Genomic DNA, 14,959 nt, shown 5'->3' on the forward strand with positions numbered 1-14,959 from the left:
TTAAATGAAAAATACATCCCGCAGAAAATCAGTTTCTTCACCACTAAGCAAGAATTCAGTTCAACTGCAGGAAAGATAAATGCAAGAGATGCCTTCATTTTTTTGGCCAAAGATCATACTAAATTTCCAATGCTTACACCTCTGGCTTTACCATACCATTTAGGTTAACTTTGGTATTGGATTCCTTCACGTCTCATTGTGCTGCTGCACAATTCTGTACATCTCTTCTTCCTCCTGCTACTCCCTACTCACACGCTCTATCTAAAAGGAATGTGCAGGTTTTAGTCATCTTCCAGTTTTATTATCCTAACAAATACTTGAGTGCATTCTGGAGCAATTGAAATATGAAGAGGAAGGCTCGTGATCTTTTTGATACCTTTGACAAAATAAATTGTGCTGACAACCATGAGGGTAATCACATTTAACAGAACTAAAATGATACAAACACTATTTTAGTCTCAGTTGTAAGCAAAACATGGGGCAACTCTTGCAGATAGTATTTGAGAATGGCATGGTGATGCACAGCACAACAAAGTCAGTCAGCAGCACCTCTGGATCAAGAGAAAGCTCCAAGGAGTCCCTCAAATTAAAAACCATCTCACGTTAACATATCCAAAAGGTGATATTGACACCATGCAACAGTAGCATTTTCTCCTCCCCTTCAGTGAAACCTGTGTTTTCTTCAATGGCAAAAGGCACTTTCAACACCATTTCCCCATTTTGGATCTCTCCTTTGTATCAGCCCAACACAAGGTGGGGTGGTGTTTTAAGATAGGTCCATGAAATAAAGGGTTAAAACAGCAGCACCAGGTGGAAGCAAGGGTCTTAAGCATTGTGGTGAGACACAGAGCAGTCCTTGAACAGCTGTATCAGCACAGGAGGAGCAGTGAATTGTAGCTATGAGCAGAGCAGCAGGGGTGATAAGGGCAGGCATTTTTCAAGTGAGCTTTACTGCCAAGGAAAATTGGTCATGTAAGTACTGCATAAGCAGCAAGTTGAAGAATGGTTCATATAATTAGAGCCTCAAACCTCAAGCTGAAGACAGTAGAAACATGTTTTGTTTTTTTTTTCAAAAATATCATACCAGCAAAAATCAGGTTCTACTTTGAAGACTCTTGCCCAGCAGACACTATAAAATTGCTTCTAAAATAGGTCCTGAAAAAAACCACTCTAAAGTAACAGTGACAAGTAATGGGGGCTATAACTGGTTTGAAAATTCAACCAGATCATCATACATCACTGTCTTATAGTTGAGCAAGTTATTTGACCAAACTATGTTCTATATTTCTGCTGTCAATTACTTAGCAGATGTTTTTCTTTAATAAACTGCATAGTTTGAAGCATCTACTTTGAGGCAGAAAGCACAAAACAAAACACAAAAACCATCACCAAAAAAATCCAAACTCTTCTGAAGTGAATAACTAATACCATTTTAGCTCCTGAAAGTACCAAGCTTCCAGAGACACCTTCCATTAAAAAAACAACCATCCAAAAAAACCCCCACAAAACAGCAACCAAACAAACCCCTAACAAAAACCAACCAAACAAAACAAACAAACAAAAACAAAACAAAAAAACCCCCCAAAAACAAACACCAAAACCAAACTAAAAAACCAACAATCCCCAAAAATCCCATAAGACCTGGCTGAAACTATACAATGTGCCAAGTACACATGGCACCTCTGGCAGAACAAAACCCCAGAATGTCTCCTCAGGCATCTGGCATGAAGGTAGTCAGGGGTGTCCTCTGCCTCTGTAGCAAGAGTTGAACTCACCTACAAGACTGTAGGTGTAACTGTGGGGTTACACCTACAAGGAGTAACCCCAGCAGAAGGTTGTTGTCCCATGAGACACATGCTTTTCCCATGCAGTATTTCAGCAGGCACCATGGCATCCTGTTCATCTTCACACCTCATCTTGGAAAATTCCATTATGCCCTCATACATCACTTTCTCACCATTTGCCCTGCCTAGACAGCAGGGGATGGGATCTCCTACCATCAGGAGAGGCACCATGCCAGGTGGATCAGCTTGTACTTTGGGCTAAATCCAGAGCCCAGTCAGGAAAAATGCATTAAAGATATGAGCACATCCATAATGCTCTGCCTGGGGTCCTGAAAGCTAGCTCCCTCTGGGATGAGGTGGAATACATGCATGCCATGGCCCAAGTGGGATTAATGGCAACCTAGACTTCAGCTTCTCCAAAACTTCTCATTAAGATGCTCTTGGTTCATCTTTACATTTATACATTTCCTCTGGAAGTCTCCACACAATGCAGGATCTCTTCATCAGAGACTCTACTGCTCTGACCAAGCTGCAACCAGGTGGAAGAAGCTTTCCAGGATGTCCTGACACCTGTGGTACTTTGACCTCCTCAGGCAGAGCATCTCTGGCCAGCATGTATCAGCTCCCTTTTCTGGGATGGGAGTATGTGGACAAGACCCAAACCATATTCTGCTCAGAGCTCCCTTCGTCTCCCTGTTTTTACATTTCTCTACTCACTTTCCTTCTTTTACCAGCTGTTGCCTGTTTTTTGCTCCATCCCCATTTTCTGTAGTTTCTCATTCTCAAGGAGAGCTCTAATGTTTTGTAAGGAATAAATTGATATCTGTTCCTAAAGAAAAAGCCAATAGAAGCAATGACTCAAAGCAGTTACTTTAAAAAAAGCAAGAAAAAAGCAAGCATAGGACATTCCTCACTCCCCATGCCATGCAGTTGTCCAGATCATGCCTTCAAGCTATTCTAGATAAGAGATGTCACTTACATAGCAATTACATGGTAATTCTTCACATGAACATCATTCCATCCTTGCCAACCTTTTCCTGAGTGTTCACCTGAGATGCAAGGTGTTTGATGTTCATCACCAACACATGCTAGTAAGTATTGCTTAAAAACAAAAATTGCTAATTGAAATTGAAGAACCCCAAACTCTGAACACATTATCTAAAGTTCAACAATGTCCTACCTTGGAGTTCAATATAAAAACCCAAAGTTAATATGCAAATGAAATAACTTCTGCATTTGAATATTAAACAGTTGGATTATGAGGTAGGTAGTATCAAAAGCGCAATCTTTTTGGAAGAAAGCAGGTCATAACAATAGACCAAATTTAGATAGAAACTGAACTTTATTAGGTATTAGTGCCATCTGTATGAAAAGCAGGCTAATTTTTTAGTGTCAGTTTTGAATCTGATCATTCATCCTCAAGAAATTCAAGGGAAAAAGAAATTGCTAATTTGCAAAAGAACCAGGAAACACCCTAAGAACCACTACAAAGCACTACACACCCTCAATCTCCAGGCAATTCCACATCCCATGAAGCTGCTGTACACTTAAACAAATTTCAAAACTTGCTTGTTTTGCTATTTGTTATTCATACAAGCCATTATACTAAGCTAAAAATCTAGCACCTAATTTCTCTCTGAAGTTCAGTTCACTACACAAATACCACTGCAATGTAGATTTTGCAGCCAATGGAGAGAATCCAGCTTGAACACACGATGCACTGTTGCACTGTACTGCTTTAGAATGCTTAACCCACAGTTCCCAAAGCAGAGGACCAGTGCTGGGAATTGCAGGGTGTGCTCCTCACTACACAAGTCTTCACAAGGAACAAACATACAACTGGGGCATTGAATTTTTCAAAGCTGCCCAATATAAAATAGTCCTCAACAAGTTAATGAAAACATATCTTCATTCATCATAGCTGTTAGAGGGAAATACCATGATCTTTCAAATGGGCTTGGCATGATTTTAGCTATGCTCTTTCTCTCTCTCACCACCTATCCTGTTTCTCAATGAGAAACCCTGATCAAAACCTCCATCCTCCACAATAATCTATGGAGTAATTAATAAAATGCTTGAATGTAGATATAATTTGCATTAAAAACTTTATCTAATGATAGAATTTGGTGCCGTTAAATCACAATTTTGCCCTGTGCAAAGTAAGGCTAGATTATCATATGCTTAACAATCAGAATTTACATACACAATAAAACTGTTACTGCTGCTTGCTACAAGACAAAGAATTTCAAACTGACTAATGTTATAGTAATCAAAACTAACCTTAATCACTATAACAATGCAACTACTGAAGTAGCAGAGTACATACACCCTTAATTATGTCATTTTGTGAGAGGGAAAAGCAAACTGTTTCTGGGCACAGGCAAAGTAACAGTCTTTTCTATCTTTCAAGTTTCCACCTTCTTGCCAAAAATGCACTTTCCTTTGTTTTAATTTCTTGAGCCACATGGCAGCTGTGGATGTCTGTGGGTTTACAGACAAGTGCTAGCAGCAAGTGCAGTATGTTAATGAGCACATACTTCCTGGAAGCAGCTTAACCTGAGTGAAACAAAAGAAACAAAAAGTTCCTGAGGTCCTCTGTTTAAATATTACTGTATTTTAGCAAAAGGATACAAGTTAACAAGAGGCAGAGGAACAACAAACTAACAATAACATTTAAAAAGCACCAAGCAGTTTATATATTCACTCAGCTAGCAACATTTTAAAGGACACACAGGTAAGATATCTTGCTACTTTACAGTTAGTCTATCACAGAAATACTGAATCTCTCTAAAGAAAAAAGGTCAGTGCAAGTACAACAGCACCTCTCCAAGCCCTTCCTAAGGGGAAGATTTGGCTCAAAATGCTCATCAGGCTTTCTCTGGTAAAGATCAGCTATGCCATAGAAAAGATTTTTGCTTTCTCAGAATCTGGACACCCATTTAGCTCTTATATGCAGAGTGTATTTATATGCCTCCTTGATTTACTGAGAAGTATTTCTAAAACCACAATTATTGCTCAAAACTACAGACACATGGCATGTCAGTGTAGAGAAACTGGTTGTTTATTCAGAAGTCACAAAAACTGTGGCTTTAAAAACCCAGACAAAACAAACACCAAGGTGTTTCCACACCTTTACTGCATAACATAATGCTAAGAAGTTAGCCTAACCCTTACTACACCTCTAACAAGGAATACATACCAGAACTCATTCTACCAGAAGCCAGCAAACACCTTTTCCCTCTGGTCAGGGAAAAGCAGAAGGTAATTTAATGGAAAAAATAAAAACTTCATTACGTTTCTTCCTCTGAATAGCAAATTGGAAAAAAAACAAAAAACAACCAAACAAAACAAACAAATAGATACAAAATGAAAATCTTAAACAGAAAAATAAAGAATCCTCTTCTAAAATACTATTGTCTTAAAGATCCATATGACAAGCGTAGAGATAAAAGCAAGCAATGTTTTGCTCTATTTTTCTCTACCTCCATATAGCTCTAGATGTCCAACTGATAGGTGCTAACATCTCTCACCAAAAAACTTGAAGTCTTGAATTTCTTATAAACAAATGCAGATGATAAAGTGGTAGTTTGGAGTAATATTTTTTTCAAGAAGTTGGCAGAGTGAGATCTTAAAGAGCTCAATGCTAAAAAATAAAGACTCCTTTTGCTTGCCACCTGAGCATTTTATCGCCAATGGTGCTTTCAGTGCTTCCTCTGAATCTGCCTTTTGCCATCTTGACACCTCAGTGAATTGATTTGGTGTGCAAAAATAATTATGGATAACCCAAAGAGATAAAACCTGCATTGTTTTCTGACTATGTAAAATACCTTAACAATGGATTGGAGTAACACTTGAGTCCTGACTTGTGTAGGGTCTAGGAATAAAACCTGACTTTTCAACAGTGCAAGTCACCAGATGGGCTCAGCTGTTTTGTGAAACCTTACTCTGAGCGGATGTGATTCTGCTGAGATGTGGAAGAAAGAGCAGGGGAGATGCCAAAGAGAGGCTCAAATGAGCCCTGAAGAGACTCCTGCTCACTGCTGCTGATCCCAACACCACAGGCAGGGCAGGAGCTCCCTTTAGCTCTCTGCAGAGCAGACCCTCTGAACTGCTGCATGCCAATTCTCCTGCCACACAAACTAACAGTCTCACCTTCACTTCCTGTCAGCATTTACCTCATTTCCCAAAAGAGTTTCAGAGAAGAAGGTATGTTTGCACAAACAAAATGAGGTACTTGCTCATGACTAGCCCTCCTGAACACCAGGATAACAAAAAGAAATAAAACGTGTCTAAATCCTTTCCAACCATTGAAGGGGAAGGTTAAAAAAAATAAATCGGAAACAAAGTGATTTTATCTTCTAGTTTTGCAACTCTAAGACAACATACTCCTCACTTCAATTACCTCCTCAGAGCTCCACTGCTACTTTGTTCTCTTTCCCATTTCCCAGGAAGCACTTCTACCTCACAGCGGAGAAACTGCTTATGGTAGGGAAATACTCACAGTACAGCCTGAAACCACAGCTCTCTTCTTGGCAGCAGCAGTAGGTCAGGCAGCTCCTATTTAGTGCCTGCTATCCACTCTCTTCTCTGTGCCACATCCCACCTGCACTGGTACAACTGCTTGAGTGGCTGCAGTGAACTGCATCAGGAAGCTAAATACAGGTAACTAAAGTCCCTTCTGCTTTCCCTTTTCTGTAGGGTTATTTTTAAGCTAGATCAAGCTCAAATTCAGTTCACCTTGTTGTCTCATAAATAGTTACTCCAGCACACTTGAGGGCACAGTGGCAGAAAAGCAAGTAGCAGGGGACAGAAAAGCAGAATTGCAAATGAAAGAAATGATTATGAAATAGCACCTTGCACCTGAAACGAAGACAAAGCTTGAGAGCAGCAGTGCAGGGTAGACTTTTTACCAAGTTCTAGCCCTAAATTCCACAAGTTTATAAGGAAAATCCCCACTGACTCAAGGTTCCTAACACTGAAAACTTTGCAAGTTTCAATGCTAGAAGCACTGATTAAATAAAACAAAACGAACCAGTTTAGATCCAGTTCTAGATCAGATGTGATCTGGAACTCACCTGCTGTATAGCAGAAACAATATTCTTTATTAAACCAACTGCTGTAGTTTAGAAAAAAAAAAAAAAAGCATCTGGACAAACAAGTCCTTTATGATGTCTAGAAAGGATGCAGGCAAACCACAAAACCTGACAGCTGTCCAAAAGCCTTTCCAAAAAAGCTTTGTCCAAAGGAGGGATGTGTCAGCTCCAGGAGAACTTTCACTGTCTGGAGAGGACTCCCTGCCAGCCTGGTGTGGAACAGAGCAGTGCCCTCCACTCCATACCATAACCTGCACTGCTGCATCCCTACATTCTGCTCTCTCTACCAATGAGAGGCTTCATTTTTGCAGCACAGCACAGCCCTAATTAGGCTAAGGAACAAAGTGACTTGAAAGAATATGAGCACTCCCAGCATTATTCAAGATATTATTTTTGATTATGTCACTTCTACAAATGTGGATGGGTAGATGAACAAACACTAAACAAACCCAGCAAGGAGGGAATGCCAAGTAATTTAAAAATACTCTTTCTCTAAAGTAGTCTGAGCCTGTAATAGAGGCCTAACCACAACAGCTAAATACAAATCAATTTATCACTTGGAGGCCCTTCTGACCTTTTGTTATGCTACCACGTGGCTATCTTTAATGAGTGATAACCTCTCTCTTTGCTAGTCCAAGCTGTAAATAAGCATTTTGTTTTTAATTAAAGCAGAATTTTCAGATGGTACCTCTCTTCACACGATGCATACTGGTAGTCTTACATTGGTGATTACAGCAGAGGGATTTTCAGGTATTTCTTCAGCAAGTAATTACAACTATTTCTTATTTTCTTATTGCTGAAACCTACCTGATTAACAGATGATACAGCCCCAACATAGTGGGAAAGAAGCATTACATACATTGTTCAAAGATGTTATTCATGCAGACCATTCCAGCATCACTCCAATATACATTTTTAATTACTCTTTATACAATACATATTTTAGCTGATATTCTGATCCAAGAACAAGGCTCCAAAAGATACCCATTTCAAAACTGGAGTGCTAAACATAATGAGCAAAAGAAAAAAGACAATCTCTGATCAAAAACACTCAAGCAAGAGCCTCTGGAAAAGTGACAAAGAATCAGCTACCTTGGGATAGCAATGGATACAGAGCTTTTCACCTTTACTTCACCAATTTTAATTTAACCAAGGTCAGCAGTGATAAATAAAGCCTTGCCTCATCTAGTCTTAACAAGAAATACAATTGTGGTCTCTTTTGGTCTTCAGCAAGAAAATGCAACAGAATGACCCAGCAGTGAATACACATGAAAAATATGAAAAAAACCCACCCTCAGTTTTTAAGAAATGTACCCAGAGGAGGTTAAAATCTACTGGAAAAAGAAAGGTAGAAGGCTGCATCTTCCTGTCAAGCACACTTCAAAGGAGCACTACTTAAACTTTCTACAAATTATAAGAGTTCAAAAGCAAAGAATTGAGTATAATGGGAAGTCTGTCATACTGAAGATACAGTAGGGAACACTTCGAGGAAAAGTGGGAGTGAATGAACACAAAACTCACATGCAGAATACACATCACACATGCTGTACTTGGCTATTTAAAGACCACAGAAGTCAAAGTTAGTAAAATCATGCTGGATTAATAGAACCAGAGGTCTGACTACCAGGTAAGAAGATACATGTGCAGAATTATGCTTTAAAAATCATGTATAGTTTCCCTTTAAAATACATTTTAAGAGCAATTTGCTACCACATACTGCCACAAAAAAAGTAGCAAAGACCATCTGAATCCCAGCAAATAAAATGCAGAAGCCAAGCCCATGCCATCAAGATCTATTGGAAGAAGAGAAAATTTGCAAATCTTTCAGTCCCTAAGAGTGTATTGTAATCACCTGGTCTCTCAGCCAGTCTGGTGGTTACATAGAAACAGACAATATCACACCTAACTACTCCTGAATCTGTGGGGGGAAAAGGGGAATGGGCAATGGGGGAAACAAAATAACCCAACAAAAACCACAAACAAAACTAAAAGTGGGATTACTATTAATTTATAGCCAAATCTCTTGCTATCATATATGACATTCTGTTGCATATTTAATAGGTCAAATCATTCAGAGCTGTACATCATAATTACTTTAAAAAAAATCTGTATTATTGTGTTATCTGAAGTAAAACACACACAAAACTATCTACAAAGTATATAGTTTTCCAGAACTGACATACATTCTAGTTTAGAAAGCAGTTCTAGTACAGTTAAAACCTTCCTGTTTTGTTGAAAATGAATAATGATTTTGAAAGCAACAGATTCACTTGCTGAACTAAAAAGTTATGTGACCTTATTTAAACCTCAGATGTGTTGTAGTTATGTTTCATGCTACTTCCACAAATTATTCCAAGATAATGAATAATAATAAAGCTAATATTTTCCCACGTTAATTGCAACAAGTTAAGGAGGACTCCCTGTGGCCTTTTCTAAAAAATGAAATTTACTACATATTGATATTTTTAACTTCTAGGTTGCAAAAGTTCTCAACTACTGTAAATGGAGCAGCTGAAAAAAACTAACAAATAACGAAGAGAATAATTAAATGAATATTAGGATGAGGAATCAGAGTAAATTTTATGGCAACTCATAATTGTCTTTCTGTAGATTTCAAACGAAAGACACTTATATTACTATTCTAAAAGGCCCTCAGAATTTGTAGGTTGCTGTGGAAAACCATGAAAACATCTAAAACAAAGTTAAAAATAGAGCCAGAACCCTGACGCTTCTCGTTACCAAAGGACAACTTTTAGTTTTGGTCCTCCAAGTCAAAACCCAATGTATGTTATGAGAACGTGGAACAGCAGAAATAACAGCAGAAATAACCCCCTAACAGATTCCATTGAAGCTTTCCTTTCCAGCTTCTGTGCACACAATGTATCTTGTCCTCTCTGCTACACAAGCCCCATTCACTCTGGTGGTGACCAAGCTTAAGAAACCACCACCACTCAGATTTCATTCACCTGCAACTTCAGCCCAGGAATACTCCAAAACATTTCCTCTCATCTGCTGCTGGTGTTCACATAACTCATGGTTTTATTCCACTTCATTGCCTAAGTGAAGTAACAAGTACTAAAGACATTTGACTATAAATGGAAAGCTACAATAAATGAGAGGGATGTAAGGGCCATAGCTGGGTGAACAGCATTTACCGTGCTGGCCACAGACACTGCAAGAGGTCTCAAATTACACTTCATGAACTAGTAAGTGTAGTTATCAGGGGAAGCTGCGTTACCCTTCATTGTTCTTCCAGGGACCTTAGCATGCCCTTGATCCACACAATTCCATAAGCTCTATGCATGAATCAAGGCATAACATCACCTTTAGAATTCTAAGCTGGATATTCTTCTGTTGGCCCTTCAAACAGCTTCATTTTCAGTGTCCTGTAGTCTGGAATACATGCTTTTGAGGACACTTAATGTGCAAAACTAGAAAACTGGTTCAACAATGCAAATAAATAATTCAGAAATATTAACGCTCCATCTCATTTTATATTTCTTTAGTTTTTGGTTGCCACGTATCATATGAATAGATGACAATCAACATTCACTGATAGTAAACCAAATGTTGTCTCTAATAATTAATTAATTGTATAATAGTCATATCTTATCAATCTTCCATGGTAAGTGAATCCTGGTCTTTCCCAGCAATATGTCAATGATGACCAATTTTTTCTCCTAGTTACAGGAGTTGTATCATTACAGAATTTTGCTGCTAAATATACTGAGTAATTAAACATCTGAGCTTGATGGCTCTAGCAGCATTTCATTTTTAAACACTAACAAAGGGAGAGAGAGGTTCTGAAGGAAACTCCTGCAACCGAAAAAATTACGATATATCTATTTTGTAATATGAGAATTCATTAAAATGAAAGTAAACACTGTGTGTTGTAGTGTTATTTAATTGCACAAACTAATAGCAGTACAGTTACCATGAAGTACAAAATGCAGTGTTTTGTCATCTGAAGTACTTCAAACAATCCACTCTCTCCATACTTATCTTTATAGTTAGGCTAAAATACTTCCCATCAAAATTAATGCACTCAAGTAAAAAAATAAAACCACTAAACAATAGCGGTCAAATACTCATAAAGGATTTGGATTGTGAAGTCTACAGTAAAAGTGAGCTGAGACACAAGAACTGCAAGGTGAAACCAACAATCAGAACTGGGTAGGTCAGCCAGAGCCCCTGCTTCCACAGCTGGAAGCACCCACTGCAGATCCCTGGGAAGCCAGAGGAATGCTGTGTGGGCAGGGCCCGGCCTATGCAAATCGGGTTACCTGCTTCTACCCCAGACCTCAATAGTAAATACACAAAAAGTACACACACTAAGAAAACCCTAAAAAACAACAACAACAATCCCAAACTAACAAAAAAAACCCCACCACAACTAAAAAAAAACAAAACCAAACAAACAACCCCCCAACTTCGACGTTTAAAGTTATTTCCATTTCAATGCCCTAGGATTTTCCAGTAACAAAGGGTATTGTTGTCACAACACTGAGCTTGCACAACTGCCTGCTCGCTACATCTTCTCTTTACTCTTATCCATCACAAACATACCCAAAGTTTTTCAGAAGAAACAAAGTAAGTCAACATGCAAAAAAATAAAGTCTAGGGTTTTCTCCCCAACAAATGAATCGGCTTTATATTGTTGAAAGTTATGCTGAAATACTCAGAGGAAAAAAAAAACCCCAACAAAATAACAAAAACAAAGCAAACAAACGAACAGAAACACCAGCAGAAAGCTCCCTGCCATGACGAGTTCAGATCAATGCTTTTGTCTTCCATTTTACTCAGGGCTCAGGAAAGCAACGCGGTACCGAGGGCTCTCCCAGCGCGCTCCCGAGCGATGTAAACACGCCGCGGGGCTGGGGCTGCGCCGCGGGGCGCGGGCACGGCCGCGGGGTCACCGGGGCTGCACGATCCGGGCGAGCACGGGAGTTTCTGACCTACATTCCCCGCAGCGGGATAAAAACCCTCCCGCCGCAGACGGAGCGCGGCGGGCGGGAGGCCTCCCCCGCCGGCAGGGTGTGTTCGGGGGTGGGGAAAGCGAGCGGGCCGGGGCGAGGATGAAGGCTGGCGGAGGCGCCGACACCTGCCCGCCGACACCGCGGCCCCGCCGCCAGCTCCTCCTCCACCGGGGACGGACACCTGCTGCGGGACAGCCGCACGCGCGGCCCGGCGGCGGCCTCGGCCCGGCGGCCGCGGGCGGGTTTGCCCCGCTGCTTTCCCGAGAGCCCGCTGAGCCCCGCGGCGGGGCTGGGGTCGGGCGAACTCCCCGCGACGCCGCGCAGGCCGCGGCCGGGCCTGTAGGGGCGGAGGGCTCGGCCCGAGGCCTGCGGCGGCGGCGACGCGGGGCGGGCGCGCCAGGCCCGGCCCCGAGCCCTCCTCCGGGAGCGGAGCCGGGCGGAGGCGGCGGCGGCGGCGCGTCCCCCTCACTCACCGCTCTCGATCTCGTTGCCCTTCTTGGCGGTGGCTGCGTTCCCCATGGCCGGGCCGGGGCGGGGGGCGGGAGGGATGCCGGGCGGGGGCCGGGCCGGGCTCGGCTGGCGGGGCGGCGCGGCCCGCGGGCGCGGCGGCGGCAGCGGCGGCGGAGCTGCCCTGGCCCCGCTCTGGGTCTCTGTGTCTCCGGCCGCCGCGGAGGAGGAGGCGAGCGCTCTGCCCCCTCCCCCGCCCCGCACTCGGCGGAAATGACGGCCGGGGCGGCGCCTCCTCCCGCTGCGCCGCCCGCGGGGGCGCAGCCGACCACGGCCGGGCCGCTGCCGCCGCCTCGGGCGGGGGCTGGCCCGGGGCAGGGACTGGGGGAGCCCCGGGCGGCGCCCCCCGCCCGGCAGCGGCTCGGGCAGGCGGGGGCGGCGGGTGCCCGCGACCGTCGCCCGCGGGGTCTCGGCACTCTCTGCAGCCCCGGGCTGGCGGGCCGCGGCCCCGGAGCGCCCCCGCTGCTGGAGGGCAGGCCCGGCCCGGCCCGCCCGCGGGGCCGCGGCCGAAGCGGGGGCGAGGCCGCTCAGCCCAAGGTGACCCCGGGAGGCCGCGCGGGCCGCGGCCCTGCGGCTGCGCCCGCCCCGCGCCCCTGAGCATCCCCGAGGACACCCGCCAGGGCCTGCACCCCGGCGGCCGACGGGAGGAAACTCGCACTTGCCGCCTGTTCAGTGACTGTTTTTACACGGCTCACCAGACTATAGGAAAAAAAAAAAAACGTAGAAAGTAAGCGGGCTGCCAGGAAAGAGTTTTTTTTTTTTTTTTCCTCCCCCCCTTTTGCTGCCACCCATCATAAATAGCTACAGCTACACATTTTCTAGCGGTATTGTGACTTTCAAGTTGATGATAGCTCTCTTTATATATTTATCATGTGAAACACTTTGAGTGTTTTAGCTCTGGAAGGAAATGCTTATCAAAAAAAGGCTCTATTTTACATGCTTTAAAGTGGAGACAGTGGAGAGCAGAAGTGCTAATCTTACAGATCACAAGCTACATATATTTTGCCAGGACAATGTATGTGATACCCAGCCTCTCCTGGCAGCATTCTTTCCCCAAGGCTGCAGGAATTGTTCTGGCTACCATCCTTCTCTGGGGTTATCAAAATCCTCTCCCAGCACTGTGGGGTACCTGCTGGTAAAGCACATGCTGTCACAGCCTAATACTGAATTACCTTACTACAAGACAGGATTTTATACACATACACTAATGCACATTAAAGTAGACACTTCTAGGAAATTCCCAGTTTCCTAGGCCTGTGCAGTGGATACAGTGTATGGGAGCACTGGGCAGATCCAGCCATTGTGTGGTCTACCTTGACAGCTGTACAAGCTGCCTGGGTTATATGGTTGCAAAGTTTTGAGAACACTTACCTGAATTATCTTGATGTTTTGTAAGTTGAGGTTTGATCAATGAACTTTTTGGTTTAAGGGACTTTCTCCTGATTTTCTTCACCTTTTCCCTTGCATTATCCTGATGTGTATAGTACTGCTTACTTCAGGGGAGTACCTGTGTTTCTATGATTAAAGAAGCTGCCTCTGAGGAAACCAGGTCTCTATTGCTTTGAAGATAGAAACAAGACTCAAACATCATGAGGAAATAACCTGCAAACCACTGAGAGCAGTGAAGCAGCTACTATTGAAGAGGGCTGTCTCATTTTGCCAAATATTCTTTATGCACTTAAAAAGAGGTTCAGCAAGTTATCAGTAACTCCCTTTGCTGAGGAATGGCATGTAGATTGCAATGGCTGGATCTGCACCAGGAGAACTTAGGCATGGGAAAAGGAGAGGGTACTTTTGCCATCTGTCCTCTCGATCATTCATACAATGACAAAAAATAGAACTCTGAGGTGCTGTAGTATTTAAATAAATATCTGAAAATTATATCTCAGGTAAAGACCTTATCCCAGTTTTAAATATTTTCCTTGCACCAGCCACCATAATTTTCATTTTGGCCAGATTGAGTCTGAGTCAGCTGATTTTCATCCAGGTGCTGACAGGCATTTTGATATCCTTGAGAAGACAGCAGTGGCATCACTAACAAATGAGGTTTGCTGCAGCATCTTTAGCATATTCCTGACATTACAGCTCATCCCTTTGCTAGCAAATTATGCTGCAAAGGCTGCATATGTGGGAATCCACCAAGGTCCAATAGACATTACTGCCCTTTGGGTCTTGGTGAACAAGGATCAGCTGGTCTTTGCATGTACTCCAGCAAAATCCTACATATACATGTCCAGACCATATATATGTATATATATGTGTGCGTGTGTGTGTGCACCAACTCAATGACACTGGTTCTCAAATAACTACATGCTCTTAATGCACATGCAGCACTGATGGATTTGCATAAATGTTTTTACCCAAATACCCTCTTTATCAGAAACCTAACAAATATAATTCAACAGTGCTGTGAAATATTAAATTAACTATATCCATGGTTGTAGCATTACATGTGTAAGCAAAGATAACAGAAATAAAGAGTTAGAGATGGATGTTTGTATTCACATTCACACTACTCACACATCTTATGCTGTATTAACAAGTTAATAGCCATTGACTAATTGCAAAACATACCAATGATTATAGATATTATGTGTAT

General features: G+C 42.5%; 1 protein-coding gene across 2 annotated transcripts in view; it reads right to left on the reverse strand.

The window, feature by feature from the left end:
* Positions 1-14,959, reverse strand: part of PRKACB (protein kinase cAMP-activated catalytic subunit beta) — an 81,040-nt gene that overhangs the window by 53,229 nt on the left and 12,852 nt on the right. The window contains exon 1 of one of the 2 annotated variants that reach the window (XM_054637932.2): positions 12,327-12,984. The exons of the other annotated variant lie outside the window; for it this stretch is intronic. Within the exon in view, the coding sequence (XP_054493907.1) occupies positions 12,327-12,372 (46 nt within the window). The 5' untranslated portion in view covers positions 12,373-12,984. Of the gene's footprint in view, positions 1-12,326; positions 12,985-14,959 lie in introns of those variants that run through there. 2 annotated transcript variants of the gene reach the window in all.

Source organism: Agelaius phoeniceus, chromosome 8 (genome assembly GCF_051311805.1).
Source record: "Agelaius phoeniceus isolate bAgePho1 chromosome 8, bAgePho1.hap1, whole genome shotgun sequence".
Lineage (NCBI taxonomy): Eukaryota > Metazoa > Chordata > Aves > Passeriformes > Icteridae > Agelaius > Agelaius phoeniceus.